A 17,352-nucleotide genomic window follows, 5' to 3' on the forward strand; every position below is an offset into this window, starting at 1 on the left:
GGAGTGAGGGCCACCATCCCTCCCAAACCCTCCTAACAGAGGTGGCTGTGGTGGCTCTGAAACCCTTTAGCAACGTCCCTGCTCCCGTCCTGGAACCAACTCCTCTCCCAGGGACCCTTCAAGCCCCGTGGGTGGTAAAGCTCACCTCCGTTGCCAGCCCAAGGTTCCCCACCGTCTTTTCTTAGTTCCCCTGAACTCTGCCCACATCTCCATAGATAGAGTTTAAAAACTCTTCTTAAATTGAGTTCCAGTGTGCGGTGTTCCTGGCCAGGAACCCTATTGAGAAAAGCATTCGGAGATATGGGAAGGCAGGTGGGCAAAAGAGGTGGCACCCATTGACCCGTATGGTCCAGATGCTAGGTGGAGTGGACATGGGTGGAACATGGAATCAGAAAGCTTTCCATACAAAGCCCAGAAGTGTGAACTCGGAGGTTCTGGGATGTCTGTAACCCTGAATCCTGTCCTAAACACCCTACCCTGACGTGACTTTCCTCCCTTCCAGGAGGCCCCTGCTGCTTCCCCTGCCTGCCCCTGACTCCTCAGGGCTCCTTCTGAGGGATCCTCCCATCGCAGACGAGGATGGCGAGGCCTGTCTGCCCCTGCCTCTGCAGCTCTTTGGCCTTGCTTGCCTTCCTGCCCTCCCTGAGCCTGGCGCAGTACGAGAGTTGGCCCTACCAGCTCCAGTACCCCGAGTATTTCCAGCAGCCAGCTCCAGAGTACCACCAGCCCCAGGTGCCTTCTGATGTGGCCAAGATCCAGGTGCGCCTGGCAGGGCAGAAACGGAAGCACAGCGAGGGCCGCGTGGAGGTCTACTACAATGGCCAGTGGGGCACGGTGTGCGACGATGACTTCTCCATCCACGCAGCGCACGTCGTCTGCCGAGAGCTGGGATATGTGGAGGCCAAGTCCTGGACCGCCAGCTCCTCCTATGGCAAGGGCGAAGGTAAAAAGCTCTGTGTTTGGAACTCAGTGTCTGTCACCTGGCAAGACCGGGAGCAGTTTTCTGTAGGTTAGCCTGGCAAAGAAAGCTCAAATTGCTATGGAGTCTGAATACAATCCTGCTATTACTCCATCTGCCCGCCCAGGCTGCGTCCTGCAGGAAAGTGGGTAGGAGGGCACCTGGGAGGGACATCCTAATTTGTCTGGGACTTTCCTGGTTTGAGCACAGAAAAGTCTCAGGCAAACCAGGAATGGTTAGCGACCCTAGGCGGGTGCTGAAATTGGCCTTGAGCATCTCTCCAAGCCGATGACCTCCCTGAAGACTGCATCATCTGCCCAAGAGAACCATGCCTTCCTTCAGATGGCCCCTTCAGAGCAGGACCTTTGTTCTGTCTCACAAAGGCTGCCCAGGGACTAGCGCATTCTACCCAGGTGGAGTTCATCGCTTTAACACTAACGTGCTAGTGTGGCCTTGGGCATGACAGGAACAGAGTCACTTTGTGTTTTTCACCACTTTTTGGCCCATCCTTTCCTCCCTTATTAGATTCAAATTACTTTATCTTGAAAGAAAGATGCAGCAGCAGCTTGTAGGAGCTTTGAAAGGTGGGTCTTAGAACCCTAAACCCAACTCAGAGCTAGTGCTGACCTAAGGACACATTTTTTAATGTTGGGGATAAGGTCTAGAAATGGGTCATTAAGTGATTTGTTGCTGTGACATCATAGAGTGTCCTTGCACAAACTGAGACAGCTAGGAGGTCACTAGGTGATAGTATAGAATTTTGGGGGACCATTGTTACATACATGGTCTGCAGTCAACTGAAATGTTGTCATGCAGCATGTGACTGACTGCACATGGGAAGTCAGTCAGACTTCCATATAGGGAAATACATATCCTCTCTGGCTTCAGTTTCCCCATCTGGAAGTTGGGCTCTCCGAGAACTCTTGAAATCCTCAGCCTGTGTTCCCCAAAGGGAAAGTAGGTGGTGGAGGTGAAGGGCATCATTTAAACAATTTCCCTCTAGGAGCTGAGATCTTCCCTGGCTTGGTAAAGCAAAGGTAGCTATCCCACCAGCAGGGGCCGGGTTGCCAACTAGAGAGACGTGCCACACTCCTGTCCTGCACTACTGGATCAGTGCTGCACTAACTGTGTAAGACTCTCCCGAGGGGATGAAAAATACAGAACACCTCAGACCTAAACCCACAGTCTTCTAGTTTCCAAAGTCTGGGCTGGTGGTGGGGAGCTGGGCTTCTGGGAGACTGTGCCAGGATTGTATCTGTGAACTGGTTTGGGAGACAGTGAAATAGACAAGTGTTAGGCTTCCTTCCAACCCTTCCTTCTGTTCTAGAAATTATAGGAGAAAGGACGCATGCACCATCCCCTGCATGCCTTACCTCCATGCAATGGAAAGTTTCCTGTTAGGAGATCTGGCTCAGGAGCCGGTACCTAGAGTCAAATGTTTTCAGCAGCTCGCTCTGGGCTTCTTGCAGGATTAGAGCCAAAGCAGCCGAGATGGGTTAGCAGATGTGGGACCTTTGGAATCCATTTCCTATCTTCTTTAAAACTTCCAGGGCTCCTGCGTACGTCCACACCTCTTTATACTGCCAGCTGAGGGATCCAGGGCTGACAACATCAGGCTCATGGCTTTTTCCAGACTCTCCAGGCTTCATTATTTTGTGATAAGTACTCTCCAGTGACAGTGGGGTATTTTTTTTGTCTCTGGTGACAACTTTATTTTATTTCTGCCCAAATTTAAAGCTTACCTGTCATCAGACAAGGTGGTTATGGTTTTTCTCAGCAGAAGCAGACATGGGGGTAGTTGGAAAGATGGGCTTTCCTGGGTGGGATTTTGCTGTCCAAGGATGATGTGGATGAAGAGTTGAAGAGTCGAGGGAGGGATTAAAGCTTGGTCCAGGGAGCTCATGCCTGGTATTGAAGGAGTAAAGGATCATTCAGTCTGCTGCGATTTGTACATCAGGGGTCCCTGCAGACACCGTGGCATTAAAGGAATAAACAGATAGCAGGAGGGGCACAGATGAAGAGTGAAGTGTGAAAAAGAGGTGGAGGAGGGCACAGTGGTTGGTAACAATAAGGTGTGAGCTATGACCATGGAGGAGCCGCTGCAGCTGGGTGGAGGAAGGCCGCTGGACAGAGGAGGTATGTGACCGAGAATCCAAGAATACTAGAAGGGCAGTCTGTGGACACTGAAGCCATCAAGGTTATGGCAGGTGTAGTTCAAGAAGAGGACAGAGAGAAATACATGCTAGAGTCAATGAACAGTGTCCCGCGTCCAGGGCTTTAAGAGGCAGGCTGTTCATCTAAAGTGGTACTTGGTTTGCATTATGAGAGGCCTTTTAAATATGAATGTGAATTTCATTGCCATGGGTGGAGTTTTGGTTTGCTTTTAGCCCTGGGCACCTTAAGTATCAGCTGATTGATCCATTTTGATCTGGGAGAATACGAAAACAGTTGACACAACAGTGTGTGCTATTATGACCAGAGTATGGCCAGTGCCCTGGGCTGTGCCCCAATAGAGTTTGACCTGTAAATCAGGCTTGTGACCCTATAAGAGGCCACTCTTGCAGGAGTTCCCAGTCTCCTGTGTAGTTCAAGCAGAAATAACGAGACTGGGGTACAAGGGACCCCCTCCCCTCCTAGTTTCCCAGCCTGGCTTGTCAGCAGGTCTCAGCGCTCACAGCATGTCTGATAAACCACGGCCCTTTTAGTTCTAGAAGAGGCAGCTGGCCCATTTAACACCCTCTGGGTGGCTCCCAGCCTCATGAACCAAGGTTTAGGTTCTCCACCCAACTGTACCCCTATTCCTGATCAGAACCGCAAAGCTGATGACCCTGCAGATTCTAACTTGAACAATTTCCATTACCCCGGCAGAGCCCAGGGCCTGGCATTCAAACGGAAGTTCGTTTATGATCTTTCTCCTCCAAAGGACCTGTTAATTTGTTCACACATCTCTTCTCTCATCAGGAGAAGCATTTCATAGAGTAAATGAGTGGAAAGAGTAAAAGGAAATTTTGCTTCTGATTGAATAGCTTTTTTGTGTCCAAAGTGTGAGCCTCATCTTGTGTCCCAAATACCACTTTCCCAGCAAGCTAGATGCCAGTCTATGCCTAGATCCATCCTGTGTTCCTGAAGGCAGGCCCAGAGGCTGACTGCACCAGAATCAGAACAATCTAGGAGATGGACACTAAGTGTATAGGGGGAAATCACAAAATAAAACAAAAAAATTGTTGTGAAATTGGGCTAAAGAGTAGACCAAGCATGGTGATGTCGTCTTGTTCTAAGTTCAGATTTACGTATTAAGAAAAAGTAATTGGCCAAGCTTAGGTAGTGTGAGCAGCCTCACTGGGGGTCCATTGAAGGTGCAGAAGAGAGCAGCTCTTGGGTGGCTTAGCTCCCTCAGCACTCCTGGGTGCTAACTTCCTAGGCTCCATCTCAAACGTGACGCTAACTCCGTAGCATCCAGGCTTTGCAACTCTGCATGGTTCCTTTAAAGGTGTGCTGCTCTGCTCCAGCCCTTAGCGAGGATGGTTTCTGTCGCTGCAGATGGAATAAGGGCACCACTTCTTTTTACCATCAGCTCTTGGGCAGCGCAGCTACAGAACATTCCAAGGGAGAGGCCCCACTTGAAAGGTGGAGGGTCTTTTCCGTTGCCAGTACTTAGTAAGACAAACACGAGCTTGTTGTAGAAACAGCAATTGATTAGGGAGCATCTGTTTCAGTGGAGTTCCACGGCTTGGGAACCAGGCCAGATTGAGAAACCAGTTGGAAAACCTCAGCCCAGATGGTTTCAATAAACTCTTTGTTCCCACAACGTGTCTGAGGCGCTCTCCTTTGAGACCAGACTAACCATCCATCAGAGCAGACGCGTTCCAACCAAGCCTGGAAGTCAGAAGATTGGCCCTTGTGGCCTCCCTGACCTTAAAGAACCTCAGCTTCCCTCCTTGATTTTCTGATCTCTATAATGGGGGTGTTTTTAAATCTTCTTTTTTCCTTGATCATGGAGGCAGTAAAATGTATTGTTTTCCTGACTTCCTGGGAGGAGGAAAGGAAGATTGAGTATGTCCCAGGCAAACCCATTATTTTATTGGATCTCCATGGCTACCTGTTGATTGGGCATTGTTTTATTTGAAAAATGGGAACCAAGCTTGGTTAAGTAGCTGACCAAGTCACTAGTGCCCAAGTCCATGGTAGATGGGACTAGAACCCAGGTTTGTGGGACTCTAATGTTCAGTGGGCTTCTAAAAGGAGCCTTGAGAAAAACGAGACTCTTGGTTTTCTTTTCTTTTATTTGGTAGTGGCATTTATAAAAATCACTATTTAAAAACCCTCTAGCACCTTTAAAAAAAATTTTTTTTTTTGGAGAGAGGGGGTACCAGGGATTGAACTCAGGGGCACTCGACCTCTTAGCCACATCCCCAGCCCTATTTTGTATTTTATTTAGAGACAGGGGCTCACTGAGTTGCTTAGTGCCTCGCTGTTGCTGACACTGGCTCTGAACTCGCGATCCTCCTGCCTCAACCTCCCAAGCCACTGGGATTACAGGTGTGCACCACCATGCCTGGCATTTTCTTTTAATTTTTATTTTTAATGGTGGTAAAACACACATAACATAAAATTTACGCCTTCACCATTTTGAAGTGCACAGTGCAGTAGTTTACTTTTAGGTACATTTAGCATGTTCACCTTTCCTGTGTAGACATCTCCAGAACATTTCCATCTTGCAGCACTGAAGCTCTGTGCCCATGAAACAAGCATGGCCCACTCCCCCTGCCCCTGGACCCTGATGACCCCGTTCTGTTTCCTGTCTCTGTGAGAGTTTGACTGTTCTAGATGCTCCATCTAAGTGGAATCATCTAGCATTTGTCCTTTCATGACTGACTGACCTACTTCACCTGATGTCCCCAAGGTTTGTCCATGCTGTGATAGGTGTCAGAACGTTTTCCTCTTTAAGTCTGTTCCATTGTATTTATGTACCATGATTTGTCAACAGATACTAGACTTGCTTCCACCCCTTGGCCATTGTGCATAATGCTGCTGTGACCAAGGGTGTGCAGATACCTGTATGACACCCTGCTTTCAGTTCTTTTGGATATATACCCAGAATTGCCAGACTGTATGATAGTTTTATTTTACTTTTTTGGGGCACCAGGGATTGAACCCAGGGGTGCTTAACCACTGAACCACAACTCCAGCCCTTTTTTCAATATTTTTTATTTAGAGACAAGGTCTCACTGAGTTGCTTAGGGCCCCACTAAATTACTGAGGCTGCCCCAGTCTCCCGAGCCGCTGGGATCCAACTTGCTGCTTTCCATAGCAGGTGCATAGCCACACCAACACTCATTATTTTCTGTGTTGTTTTGATAGTAGCCATCCTGATGGTGTAAGGTGGTATCTCACCGTGGTTAAACTCTAGTTCTTTGCACACTGGATTCTCTACTTAGCAGGTGACATAAAAGAGCAGGAGGTGAGCAGAATTCCACAACGGCCTTCTGGAATGTGAAGAGCTGGCTCTCTGGGTTAGTGTAGCTGGCCCATCTCTCAACCAGGCTTAATAAACATCAAGAAATGAAAAGGGCACTGAGCAGGGAATTGAGGCCCAGGCTCTGGGGTCAGAAGCCTGGCACATGTGGGCTACCTCTCTGAACCAGGGCTCTGCTTCCTTCATGTGGAAATAATCATGCCACCCTGTCCTCTTCCCCAAGGTATGGAAAGATCTAGGAGGTCATCCATGGGAAATTGCCCCCAAATCTGCAAATCTTCAATTGCAGAATAGCTTTGTTTTTCCCCAAGGGGTCAGAGGTCAGCCTCTACCACACATGGCAGGTGAAGCTGGCCTGTGCGATCGTCAGGAACACTAAAATCCTTCTCTTCCTTGTCATTACCATTTTTGGTAACTAAGAGGTGGCAGTAAACCGGGCACGTGCTGTGTACTATCTAATCAACACACACCCCTACCGCTCAAGTGCCACTGTCACCCCACTTTAGCTTTAACCAGGATCATTCAGCTGAAAGTGCCTGAGCTAGAACTCAAACCTAGCTCAGTCGCTGATGCCCCTGCTTTTTCAGCTACACCACATGACTACTGAGCTTCAATCTGATTCTGTCTTAACTGTTTCCAGCCTCCCACTTCCCCAAATCACATCAGCTGCCTATTCCGGCAAGGGAATCCTGATGCTCTAGGACCAGATGCAATATCTTCACATGAAACCAAATGATGGCCACACACAGCTGCCAAAAATCAGTACCCATCCCCCCAGACACCCGATCTGCATTGATATGGTGCTTGATTTCTCTCCTCTGCTTCCTTCAGGGCTCATCTGGTTGGACAATGTCCACTGCACTGGCAAAGAGGCGACCCTGGCAGCCTGCTCCTCCAATGGCTGGGGTGTCACCGACTGCAAGCACACAGAAGACGTTGGCGTGGTGTGCAGTGATAAAAGGATTCCTGGGTTCAAATTTGACAATTTGTTGTTCAACCAGATAGAGGCAAGTCACATGCTCTTGAAGACTTCCTTTTTAATTTTTATTTTGAGATGGGGGTAAGTTGCTGAGACTACCTTGGAACTTGCAATCTTCCTGTAACTGAAATTCCTGGCTTCTTGATAACTTCGTCACCTGGACATTTTCCTTCTCCCGTGTAACTCACTTCTTTCCTGATGATTTTAAGAAGTGTGTGTGTGAGCATAAACAAGGGAGACCTGCCCCAGTTGGATCTGTGTGTGAGGACACTTTGGGGATGGCATTCATGGGGAAAGGGAATTTCTGGCACAGAGAACAACTGGGGCAAAGTCAGGAGAACAGAGTGTGGCCTGGGATGATATTGGAGAGAAGATGCATCAAACATGCATGAGACCTGAAGCTAAAAAGGCGAGCAAGACACACCTCCTGAGCTTGCCCTTTGGACTGGGACCATGTATTTGTTATTATTTGATGGGTAACACATTTCCCTGGATTTTTCAGCCTAGCAACCATATTTTTTATCTCGCATGGTTTCTGAGAGTCGGGATGGCACAGTGGCTTAGCTGCTTGATTCTTCTCAGTTTCCTGAAGCTGCAAATAGGGCTGGGCTGGGGCTGGAGATTCCACCCCACCCCATGCTAATTCCTGTGTTTGTAGGCAGGCTTTGGTCTCTTTCTGGCCGTGGGCGGGAGCCCTCTGTTTCCCTTGGCTTGGCCTCTCCATAGGTTGATTGAGTGTCTTCAAGACATGGTGACTGTCTGTCCCCACAGTGAGTGACGGTGAGAGGGCAGCACCAGGTAGGAGCCAAAGTCTCTTAAAACCTCATCTCAGAAGTGATGTCCATCATTTCTGCTGCATTCTCTTGATCGCACAGACCAACCCTGGTACTGTGTGGGAGAAGATGATATAAGGACATGAATACAGAAGACGGAGATCATTGGGGGCCATCTTGGAGGCTGGAAACCACTGGATGGTTGGTCCCAAATCTAGCTGAGGATCAGATTACAAATGCAGACTTGGGGCCTCACCCCTGACCTCCTGCAATAGAACTTCCTGTTATAAGACCAACTTATTTTTCTAAGCTTCCTCTGATGACTCTAATGTTGCCAGCCCCAGTCAGCACTTAGAAGAGGCCAACAGGACTTGTGACCCTTTGACATTTATGGTGCAGTTTCAGATTGAGCTATTTTTTATTTTCCACAAACTTCACCCGAACAGCTAAACAGATGCCTCTTGCTCTCCTAGTATGTGTAAGGTAGGACAGGAAAAGGTGGCAGTGAGACTCCCGTCCCCGTGGACCATGTTAACTCTCACCCCCAAGGGACTGTGGGATCTACCATGAACCCGGGTCAAGGAGCCTCACTGTGCCTTGGCCTCCAGTCCACCCCAGCAGTACTGCTGATGAAAGGTGACTTGAAATGGCCATATTTGGGCCCCAGAGGAAGTGCCCCCCCAGACTGTGGTCCATGTGTTTTCCTCTCGTGACTCACGCTGCCCTGCTTCTCTCTCTGTGTTCCCAGGGCAGGCCAAGTACGCTGGGAACAGGTCCAGCCTGCCCTGAGCATGGAAAGGATTCCCATCCATTCCTCAGCTGGAAGGGCTGGACCGCCTCCAGTGGATGCTTGGAAGTGTGCTCTTCCATTGGAGATAACCAGAGGGTGTGTTGCAGAGACACACTTTGCTTGGTAACTGAACTTTACCAACGGCAACTTTGCTTTACCATAGAGTTGATTTGGAAGGTGGGCTTGTGCAGCCCAGTCTCTCAGAATTTTCTACTCTTTATGACCTCGGGCAGAATAGTTAGTACCCATTGGTATGTATCTCATCCCTCTGAGAAGCCCTTGAGGGCAGGAGCTCTATCTTAGTGTAATTCTAGGTACCTCATGGGAATGGTATCTCCAACTCCCAAATTTTCTTCTCCCCAGAAATTCAAGGCAGATATTCCTATAGGTGGAGGATCTAAACCAGTGATGAGAAAGACCTAGGAGCAAATCACCCCTTCATAGCATTTCCCTGCCTGATAGGACAGTGACCCTCATATAACATCTTTAACAGACCTCCGTTCCACGCAGAATGCCAGGATAACTCACTGGGAGCGTCCAGTGAAGCGCCAGGCTTCTTGGCATAAGAAAAGAATGGATGGTGTGGATAAGAGGAAGATTGGCCAGAACATCAGTGGGTCTTGGGTTGAGGAAATGGGAACATTTATCTTCCACTAGAAAAAAATGATCCTGGAGAAAGGACTCTGTGAGTGACACTTCATTGGATAAATATTTATTGAATGCCTACTATGTGCCAGTTCCAATACTAAGCATTTGGGGTGGGGGTTAAGAGGGTCATATCAAAAGCAGAAATCTAATGGGATGGAAAAGGCATAGATGATCTGAAAAACATATTGCTGGAGGGAACTTTCTTATTCTTCCCTCGTAGGGAAGCTCAGTACCCATCTCTGTTCTGCACACTTGGTGGATGTCTGCTGCACATATCATGGTCTGGGACACCAGTTAAAAGAAGACATGGCTCTTAGAATGTGTGAGGGCAGGATGTGGGCCCTGGGGAAAGAGAAAGATTGTCCAGGCAAAAATCTCAGGGCCAAATGCATTTACAGTAATCCAGAGGGTCTGTCAGGGCAAACATCTGGTTTGAAGGGTCAGAGGACATTCACAGCCATCATCCTCCATTTTCCTAGAAGGCCACTCTCTCGCTGTCACACAGACCAATCTAGTGACCACGAGTCAGGGTGGAGCTTCCTTTCCCAGCCACAGACCCTGAACATAGGAATTTTCAGCTGACGGACTGTCCCCCAGGATTTTTTTCTTTGGTGTCCACTAAAAGTAGGTCATATGGGGACCTATATTGAGGTTGCCTAAGGAAAGCCTTTGTGAGTTGCCAGAAGATTCTGGCATCTCAGGCATTGTGGCTTAAGCTCATGCTTACGGTCAGCCCTGACATAGAGGGAGCCACCCAGACCACCTACAGGGGACACTTGAGTGATGCAGAGAAGTTTCTCCAAAATACCTGATGGAATGGCTTGTGTCAGCCGCTGAAGTCACGGAATCATTCCTTTTGGCTAAGAAAATGACATCTATTAAATTCTTGTGGATGAGAGGATGAGACATAGCTTTGGTGGCCATGCAGTTAGGTGGAGTCATTGGGTACTGACTAATGATACCCAGGGAGAACTAGTGACTAATTTAGATTGAGCACAGGGGATGGTCTCTAATGGTGGGCCTTAGGGCTCTGCTTCTGCTGACCCATCAAGCTTCAGGAGTTATTAAGATTTGGGCTGATAAAATATTTAAGAAACAGAGAGCTAGGAGGGACTGCTGGTGTTTAAAATTGTGGAATAAAGATTCAGGAAAACCACTGTAGGTTGAAATAACAGTCTCCAAATGTAACAATAATAGACTCAAAATGTAACCTATTAAGGAGAGATGTTACATTTTCCATAAGTTACCTTCAAGGTCCTGTGTCATGGTTCATGGAGAAAAGGAATCAGCCCCAAGAGTACAGGCAATAGGGAAAGTGACTAAAGAACATGATTATTAAAAAACAAACAAACAAAAAATCAAAAACCCAGTCTCTGTGGTGTTGATTGACTAAACACACAGCAGGGGCCAACTTGAAAAGTGAGTGCAAAGTGCTCCACAGAGACTGGGGTGGTTTCAGGGACCTTGCCAGTTCAGCTCTAGTCCATCTCTTGACCAGGTCACACCAGCAGTACAGAAACAAGCCTGGAAGCCACATCGTCTAGGGACCGACAATTTTTCAGTCAAGAAGAGAGAGATGGACGAGGCGTGTTAGTTCTCTTCAAACGTCTGAGATACTACCATGGAGAGAAATTCTATAATACTGTCCACCTCCCACAGCTAAGACAGAGGGCCGGGTGTTGGAGCAGGTTTCAGCTGTGGGGAGCCCACAGTGGATGGCTCCCCAGAAGGGGTGAGCTCCGTGTCCCTGGAGGAGCGCAAGCAGGAACTAGACGACCTCCTGCCAGGGCATTACAGTCAGATTCCTACGTGGAGAAGGACTGGGATTGGTGATTGCTGCACCCCAAGATCCCTTCTTTCCCTGAGACTGAAAATGTACCCACCTATCCCTCCTTGGAGGTGCCCACTAGCTAGCTCTTGGCACTGTAAACCCTTGTGTAGATTGGCACCACCTCTTCCCCGCCCCCAGACACACACACGCGCACACACACACACACACACACACACACACACGGCCAACCAGCGCATGTGTTGTATGCTGGGGCCCTCTCCTGCCTCTTCCCTGGACCCTCACAACCTTGACCTTGAAATCAGATGCATCTTCTCAGCCTCACTCTTCCACATCCAAGGGTGTGTGTATATATAAGCCCTTCCTTGATAGGTTGGGACCTATGAATTCAAAAGTGGCTAGGAGCGAAGTGCAGTCCAAAATGAAGTGTCAGTTAGTGTTCTGTCTGTGTCTGTGACCCAGTTGTAAACCCCTGGGTTGATGGAGGTGAGGACACCCTTGTCTCTTCCCACCCCTACTCTTCAGAGATGTGACTCAGGCTCTGTGTTATACTCCCTCAGTGATGTCTAGAGATTGGGGACAGATCACAAAATTACAGATGACCCTTACAGGCTTGCACTTTCTCCACAGTGCATTAGAGTTACCCAAGCAGAAAACTGCACCAGCCTAGACCAAGGTCATTCCCCTCAGGGATGCTAGAGGCATGGGGTCACGAAGTCTGGAGCCTGGCTGATGAAGTTTCACCTAATTGGCTAATTAATCGTGTTCCTGGATTTCTCTGGGCTCGGAGCATCCTGGGGGCTCCTTTGTAAATTCTCCTATAGATGGCGGAAACTTTCCCCTTCCTCAGATGAATGCCCTCACCAAGGGAGAGTTCGCAAGTTGGACCTTATTAGCCAGTTTTCAGAACACTGGCAAATACCATGGTCAGTAAGCCACAGTGGCATTAGTTTCTCAGAATGACACAGCATGCACTCGTCATTTGCAAGGCAGTTTTAAATGCTCTGCAGGGGGAAGAATCAGAGCATTTCTATAAAAGTTCTTTGCAAGACTATAAAGTGCTGCAGTACATTGGTGTCCCTACTACTGATTCAAGAACTAAGTTCATCCCACTCAGGGATGCCAGAGGTATGAGTCATGAAGCTCCAGAGCCTGGCTGATGGAATTGCACTTGATGAGCTAACTGTGCTTCCCTGAACCCTGGCGTCTGCTCAGGGCTCACTCAGGGGCTCCTTGACACTTGGTAAATGCCTCTCCAGAGGCAAGAGAAAGGGCATCTGCTTCTCATGGGTGGTCATGTGACTATTTCATCCAGGAAATTAGCAGGACGGGATCTCAGTTCTCCCCTCTCCCAACACAGACTGTACCGTCTGGCTGTGCATTCTCACTTTTAGACCCTGGAGTTGGAGACTTGAGTTCCAGTCTCATAGACTGAGTCTTGCAGCTGTGTGTCCAGAGTGGCTGACCCCGTGGGTCTCTGGACACTGCACTGCAAAAGAGAAGTTTGGCTGATAGAAGAAAATGAGGCTTGGGTCAATAGCAAAAAAGGAGGTAGGCAGGAGCAAATAATAAAACATGCAATATGTGGATTCCAGGAAAATAGAGTGTTTTTAAACCCAGAAAACAGCCCCAACCAAACCTCCCAGGGTTTCAAAGGCTCTTAAACCATGAGGCTTTGTTTCCTGTCTGTGGGGGTAGACAAGTTGGAAAAAGCATTAGATAAGGAGAGATGACAACTCCAGACACCCTTCTGAGCAAACCCCTGTTCCCTGGCTGGTTTGCACATTGCTAGGTCATGTGTTCCAGAAGGCTCCTGGCCGGGCCATGGGTTGTTACACCAGGAAACAGGAGTGCGTCTTTCCCCTCCTTACCCTCCCTCTTCCCTGCCCATTTTTAAAAGTTTCTTTTGCAAAAAAAGCAAATAGGTTACCCGGGCTGTGAGATTGACATGTTGCCTATCCCCAACTGACTCTGAGCCTCAGTTTCTCCCCGTGACAGGAGGCAACCTAGGAAGGTCTGAGAGGCCCACAGAGAGATGAAGAGGACAGAGCCGGGAGGTCATTCATTTCCACTAGAGGGGAGAATCTGGCACCCCTACCCTCTGCTCTCTTGCATTCTTCTGGAAGGACTTGGGAGACCTGAAAAAGCCCTTTCTTTTCCTCTTAACCACAGGGACTAGGGTTGCTGTGAATTTTTTAAATCCCAGGAGACCTGGTTTTTATTAGTCACAGTCAGCTGCCAAATGTTCCAACATCACCCTCCCAAGCAACAGGCTTATCTGTCTGCATCTTGGGGATCCAGGGCGTGGAGGCCCCAAAGAAAGAGTCTCTAGAGAGAGTTCCAGAAGAGTGAGCACTTCCCAGCCGGGAGCTTCATTGTCCTCTTCCTGGCAGGTTGCATTAGGAAAGAAAGGGGCCTATTTTCACCCGTGTGCAGTTTAGAGAGGGGTGACCCCTTCCCCCAGATTACTGAAACATAACTGGACAGCTTCCCTGTGGTAGGAGAAATGGTAGCACTGAGCGATTTGTGCTGGAGTCTTTGGCAGAGAGTGAAGAGCAGAGGAAGAGACCTGCAGCCCTGCATCCTAGGCCACCTGGGCTGTCAGATGAAGCTGTCCTGGCTGTCATCTCTCCCACCTCCCAGGGCGCTTAGGCAAGAGGAAGTATAGGATCCTGCCCGGCACTCATATTCCAGGATTCTATTATTTTCTGAGAGCCTCCCTGTGGCTAGGGCTTGCCAGGCATCACAAGGGACACAAGAGAAGGAGCTCTAAGGTGACCTATTTTCCCAACCAAAAATAGGTCACAGTGTCTGAAAAAGCAAGAGTGTTTATGCAGATAACAGAATAAAATATTTGAAACTGTGCACACCCTCGTGGATCTGGAAAATTGGTTTTTGGCCAAGGTGGAGCCCATGGGACCTTGTGCAAAGTTTAAACATCATTCTAACCATTGGTGAGATGAAACAAACAAGTAAGTAAAGTCATACTTATTTAAAGATGACATAAATGAACCAGGAGCATTACCATTTGTTTTAGGTGACAGAAATGAATGAGCAGTTTTACACTCAAAGTTATATGGATGGGACAGTACATTGTGTGGCCGTCTGGAGAAGAGAAGATTGATGAGAGAGAGAAAAGGGGGAAGGTTGTTCTATGGAAGTGGGGCTGAGCAGGGTGGAAGAAAGCCTGTCCCTGATCTGGTGGGCAGCCCCGTTCTGTAGGGTGGTCTGGTGCCACAAGTAGGACAGGGCTGGTAGTATCCAGCTTGGCTCTGCAAGAGGCTTGAGTGCTTCATCTGAGGCACCTCAGCCATGCTGCGTGGCCAATGTTGAGGAATCTCCTACCTCCTCCCCATGAGACTGTCTGTAGCTACAGGATCTGTTCATTCACTTCATGTGTTTTCATTGAACACCTATACTGGGCATGAGGATAAAGGGGTTGCCTCCTCGAGCTTGCTATCCAGCAATGGAGAAAGATGGTTTCAGGACCCATTGCTTGGTTACCATGGTGATGATTGCTATGAGGAACCAGGGTGCATGGGGGATGATCTGGCCTGGCCCAGGGCTCACCTGGTCTTTAGCCTCAGAACTCCACCAGGGACCGAGGAACTGCTGGGCCAGAGGGGCTGGTAGCTGGAACAGGTGGCTTTAGCTTCCTGCTGATGGCAGGCCTTGCCTATTCTCCAAAGAAGCAGCCTCTGTTACCTGCCCAAGTGCTTCCAGGTTGGAAAATGTAACTGAGAACATTCCATTTCCCAGCAGCGTTTGCACAGCTTTTGATTTATAGGAGGAAGCCCAGACGGACTGCTGGCTTTTTCCTCCGGTGGCGTCAGTATGACCTCAGCTCTCCTCGTCCCCTACCACACCCCTGCCCCGCACTGCTCTCCATCCTGTAGAGCCTAGCAACAGGAGTCCCTGAAATGCCTTTCCTATCTCCCTTTATTCTGTCTGACTGGGTCAGAAGTCAGTCTCTGGCTAGAGAATGTTACCCGCAGCTTCTTAAACTATGGATTCCTGATTTGATCATCCAAAGGGGATAATTACAGTGTAGGAGACGTTTCTAACACAATTTCCTCGCACTGTTTATAGACAGTCTGCTTTTTGCTCTTTGCACATCTGGACCTATGCTGAGGATCAGATAGCATCTCATTCAGCTCATTAACCATTTATTGGTGTCAGGTCTTAGGGGAAGTGGAGGTGACATGTTGAATAGTTCTGGTGACAAGAGAAATGCCTGGACAAAATGCCACGTCCCCATGTCTATCCATAAGTCCTGTAAGCAGTGCATATATTAGGAAGAGACACAAAAAGTACCTGGCTGTTTATTTTGCATGCAACTAAGAATAAAGGAAGTCTTTATTAAAGTTTCTGGCTTGGGTGCCCGACATTTCTAATTAAGCTAAACTCCTATTGATAGATTTTAAAATGTATATCATTGGCGTATTTAAAAATGTTGGAGGACCCACTGTGTGGCTGGTACTAAGAGCTGTGGGTAATACAAATAATGATCGAGGTGCAGTTTTGCCCTTTGGGAGATTAACAGTACAAGTGGGTGGCAAAGACACCAGGAAAGATAAATATTAGTACTGGTAGTCATGGAGAAGGTGGTGCTGTCTCTTCCCCTCTGGCCTAGGCACCTCATGGCAGCAAGGAACTCACCATAAATCCTGTGTGTCCCAAAGTCTCATACAACCCCTGGGATGTAGCAGCCCTCAACAGATATTTATGAATGATTAACTTGAGAGTTAATCCTGAGGGTTGGTAGGATTCTGATAGATAGAGAGAAGGGAAGAGGGAATCGCAGAGGATGGCTTGAGCCAATGATGTTGGGAAGCCCCAGACAGGTCTAAGCAAGACGTGTGGGTACACCATGGTCAGAGTAGATGAGTCTGTGGGTGGAAGGGAGCTTAAACCAGAGCCCAGCAGACAGCACGGGGCTGACGGGAGATGATGGGATTAGGATGCCCTTCTGGTCCGTCCACAGTTCTCCCTGCCCACCTGCCTGTGCAATAGAAGCGGGGCAGAAAACTTGGTGGAGACAGAAAGGCATTGCCGACGCCAACTACGAGTGAGGAAGAGAGGGTGGCAAAGGAGTTGAGGCTTGTGGTCTGCCAAGCTGGCTGGGCAGCAGCTTCACTCGGCTCCCTGAGAGGAAGAAGGACTGAGGGCATCTTGGGTGTGTTTGGTTGAAGGTGCTGAGGAAGCTGGCAGGCTGGCAGCGGGGAAGATGGGTCTGAGTCTGGCAGGCCATTTTAAAAAATAGGCAAATAAAGACAGCCACAGGCTATAAAAGCAAGATGCAGGAACGTGTCAGCTTTAGAGGATGACAGTGTGCTATGTGAACAGAGGGCGTGGGGAACTAGCTTGTGGTAGGTTCTAGTTAGATGTTGGTTGCATAATGCCACATCTCCCTACCCGGGCACCGCCCCCCAGGGTGACTTCTCAGAGGGAAGGCCTGTGATGAAATCAAAGTGGGTGTTATAGGACCGAGGAAAGGGGACAGGTCATGGAGGGAGATCAGGCCTTGCAAACGTCCCTCCTGGGAGGCCGTTTGTCCAGGGCTGAGCTTTTAGACCAACGTTGAGTAGGTACTTAAGGCTCATTTTCCCCTTCGCTTTGCTTCTCCCCCTGGTTCCCTGATGCAATCTTCAGCTAAACTTTCAAGATGCAGCTCTCACTGGCGACAGCCCCAGACTGTTCCATTTTGGAATTTGAAGTCACGGACAGATGCTGCAGATGTTAAATGGCATCCGGGCATGAGCCTGGTGTCCCAGCCCCCAGGCTCCCTCCTCAGCCCCTCTTTCCACCAATCCACTGGCTGAAGCTCAGCGAGTCCCTGGCCTCACTGCACCTTGGGTTTCCCTTCTGGAAGCAGGTGCTTCTATCTAACTCTCAGGGCCTCCCTGAGTGACAGAATGTGATGAGTGGGGGGGGGGGGA

At 48.8% G+C, this 17,352-nt stretch overlaps 1 protein-coding gene across 3 annotated transcripts in view; it reads left to right on the forward strand.

Moving 5' to 3' along the window:
- The first annotated feature begins 476 nt into the window (after positions 1-476).
- Positions 477-17,352, forward strand: part of Loxl2 (lysyl oxidase like 2) — a 58,748-nt gene continuing 41,872 nt past the window's right edge. For all 3 annotated transcript variants that reach the window (XM_015499478.2, XM_048801582.1, XM_015499479.2), the window contains exons 1-2: positions 477-943; positions 7,266-7,441. In XM_015499478.2, coding sequence (XP_015354964.1) covers positions 580-943; positions 7,266-7,441 — 540 coding nt within the window. In that variant the 5' untranslated portion in view covers positions 477-579. The remainder of the gene's footprint in view (positions 944-7,265; positions 7,442-17,352) is intronic.

This window comes from Marmota marmota, unplaced genomic scaffold, assembly GCF_001458135.2.
Source record: "Marmota marmota marmota unplaced genomic scaffold, marMar, whole genome shotgun sequence".
NCBI classification, from domain to species: Eukaryota; Metazoa; Chordata; class Mammalia; order Rodentia; family Sciuridae; genus Marmota; species Marmota marmota.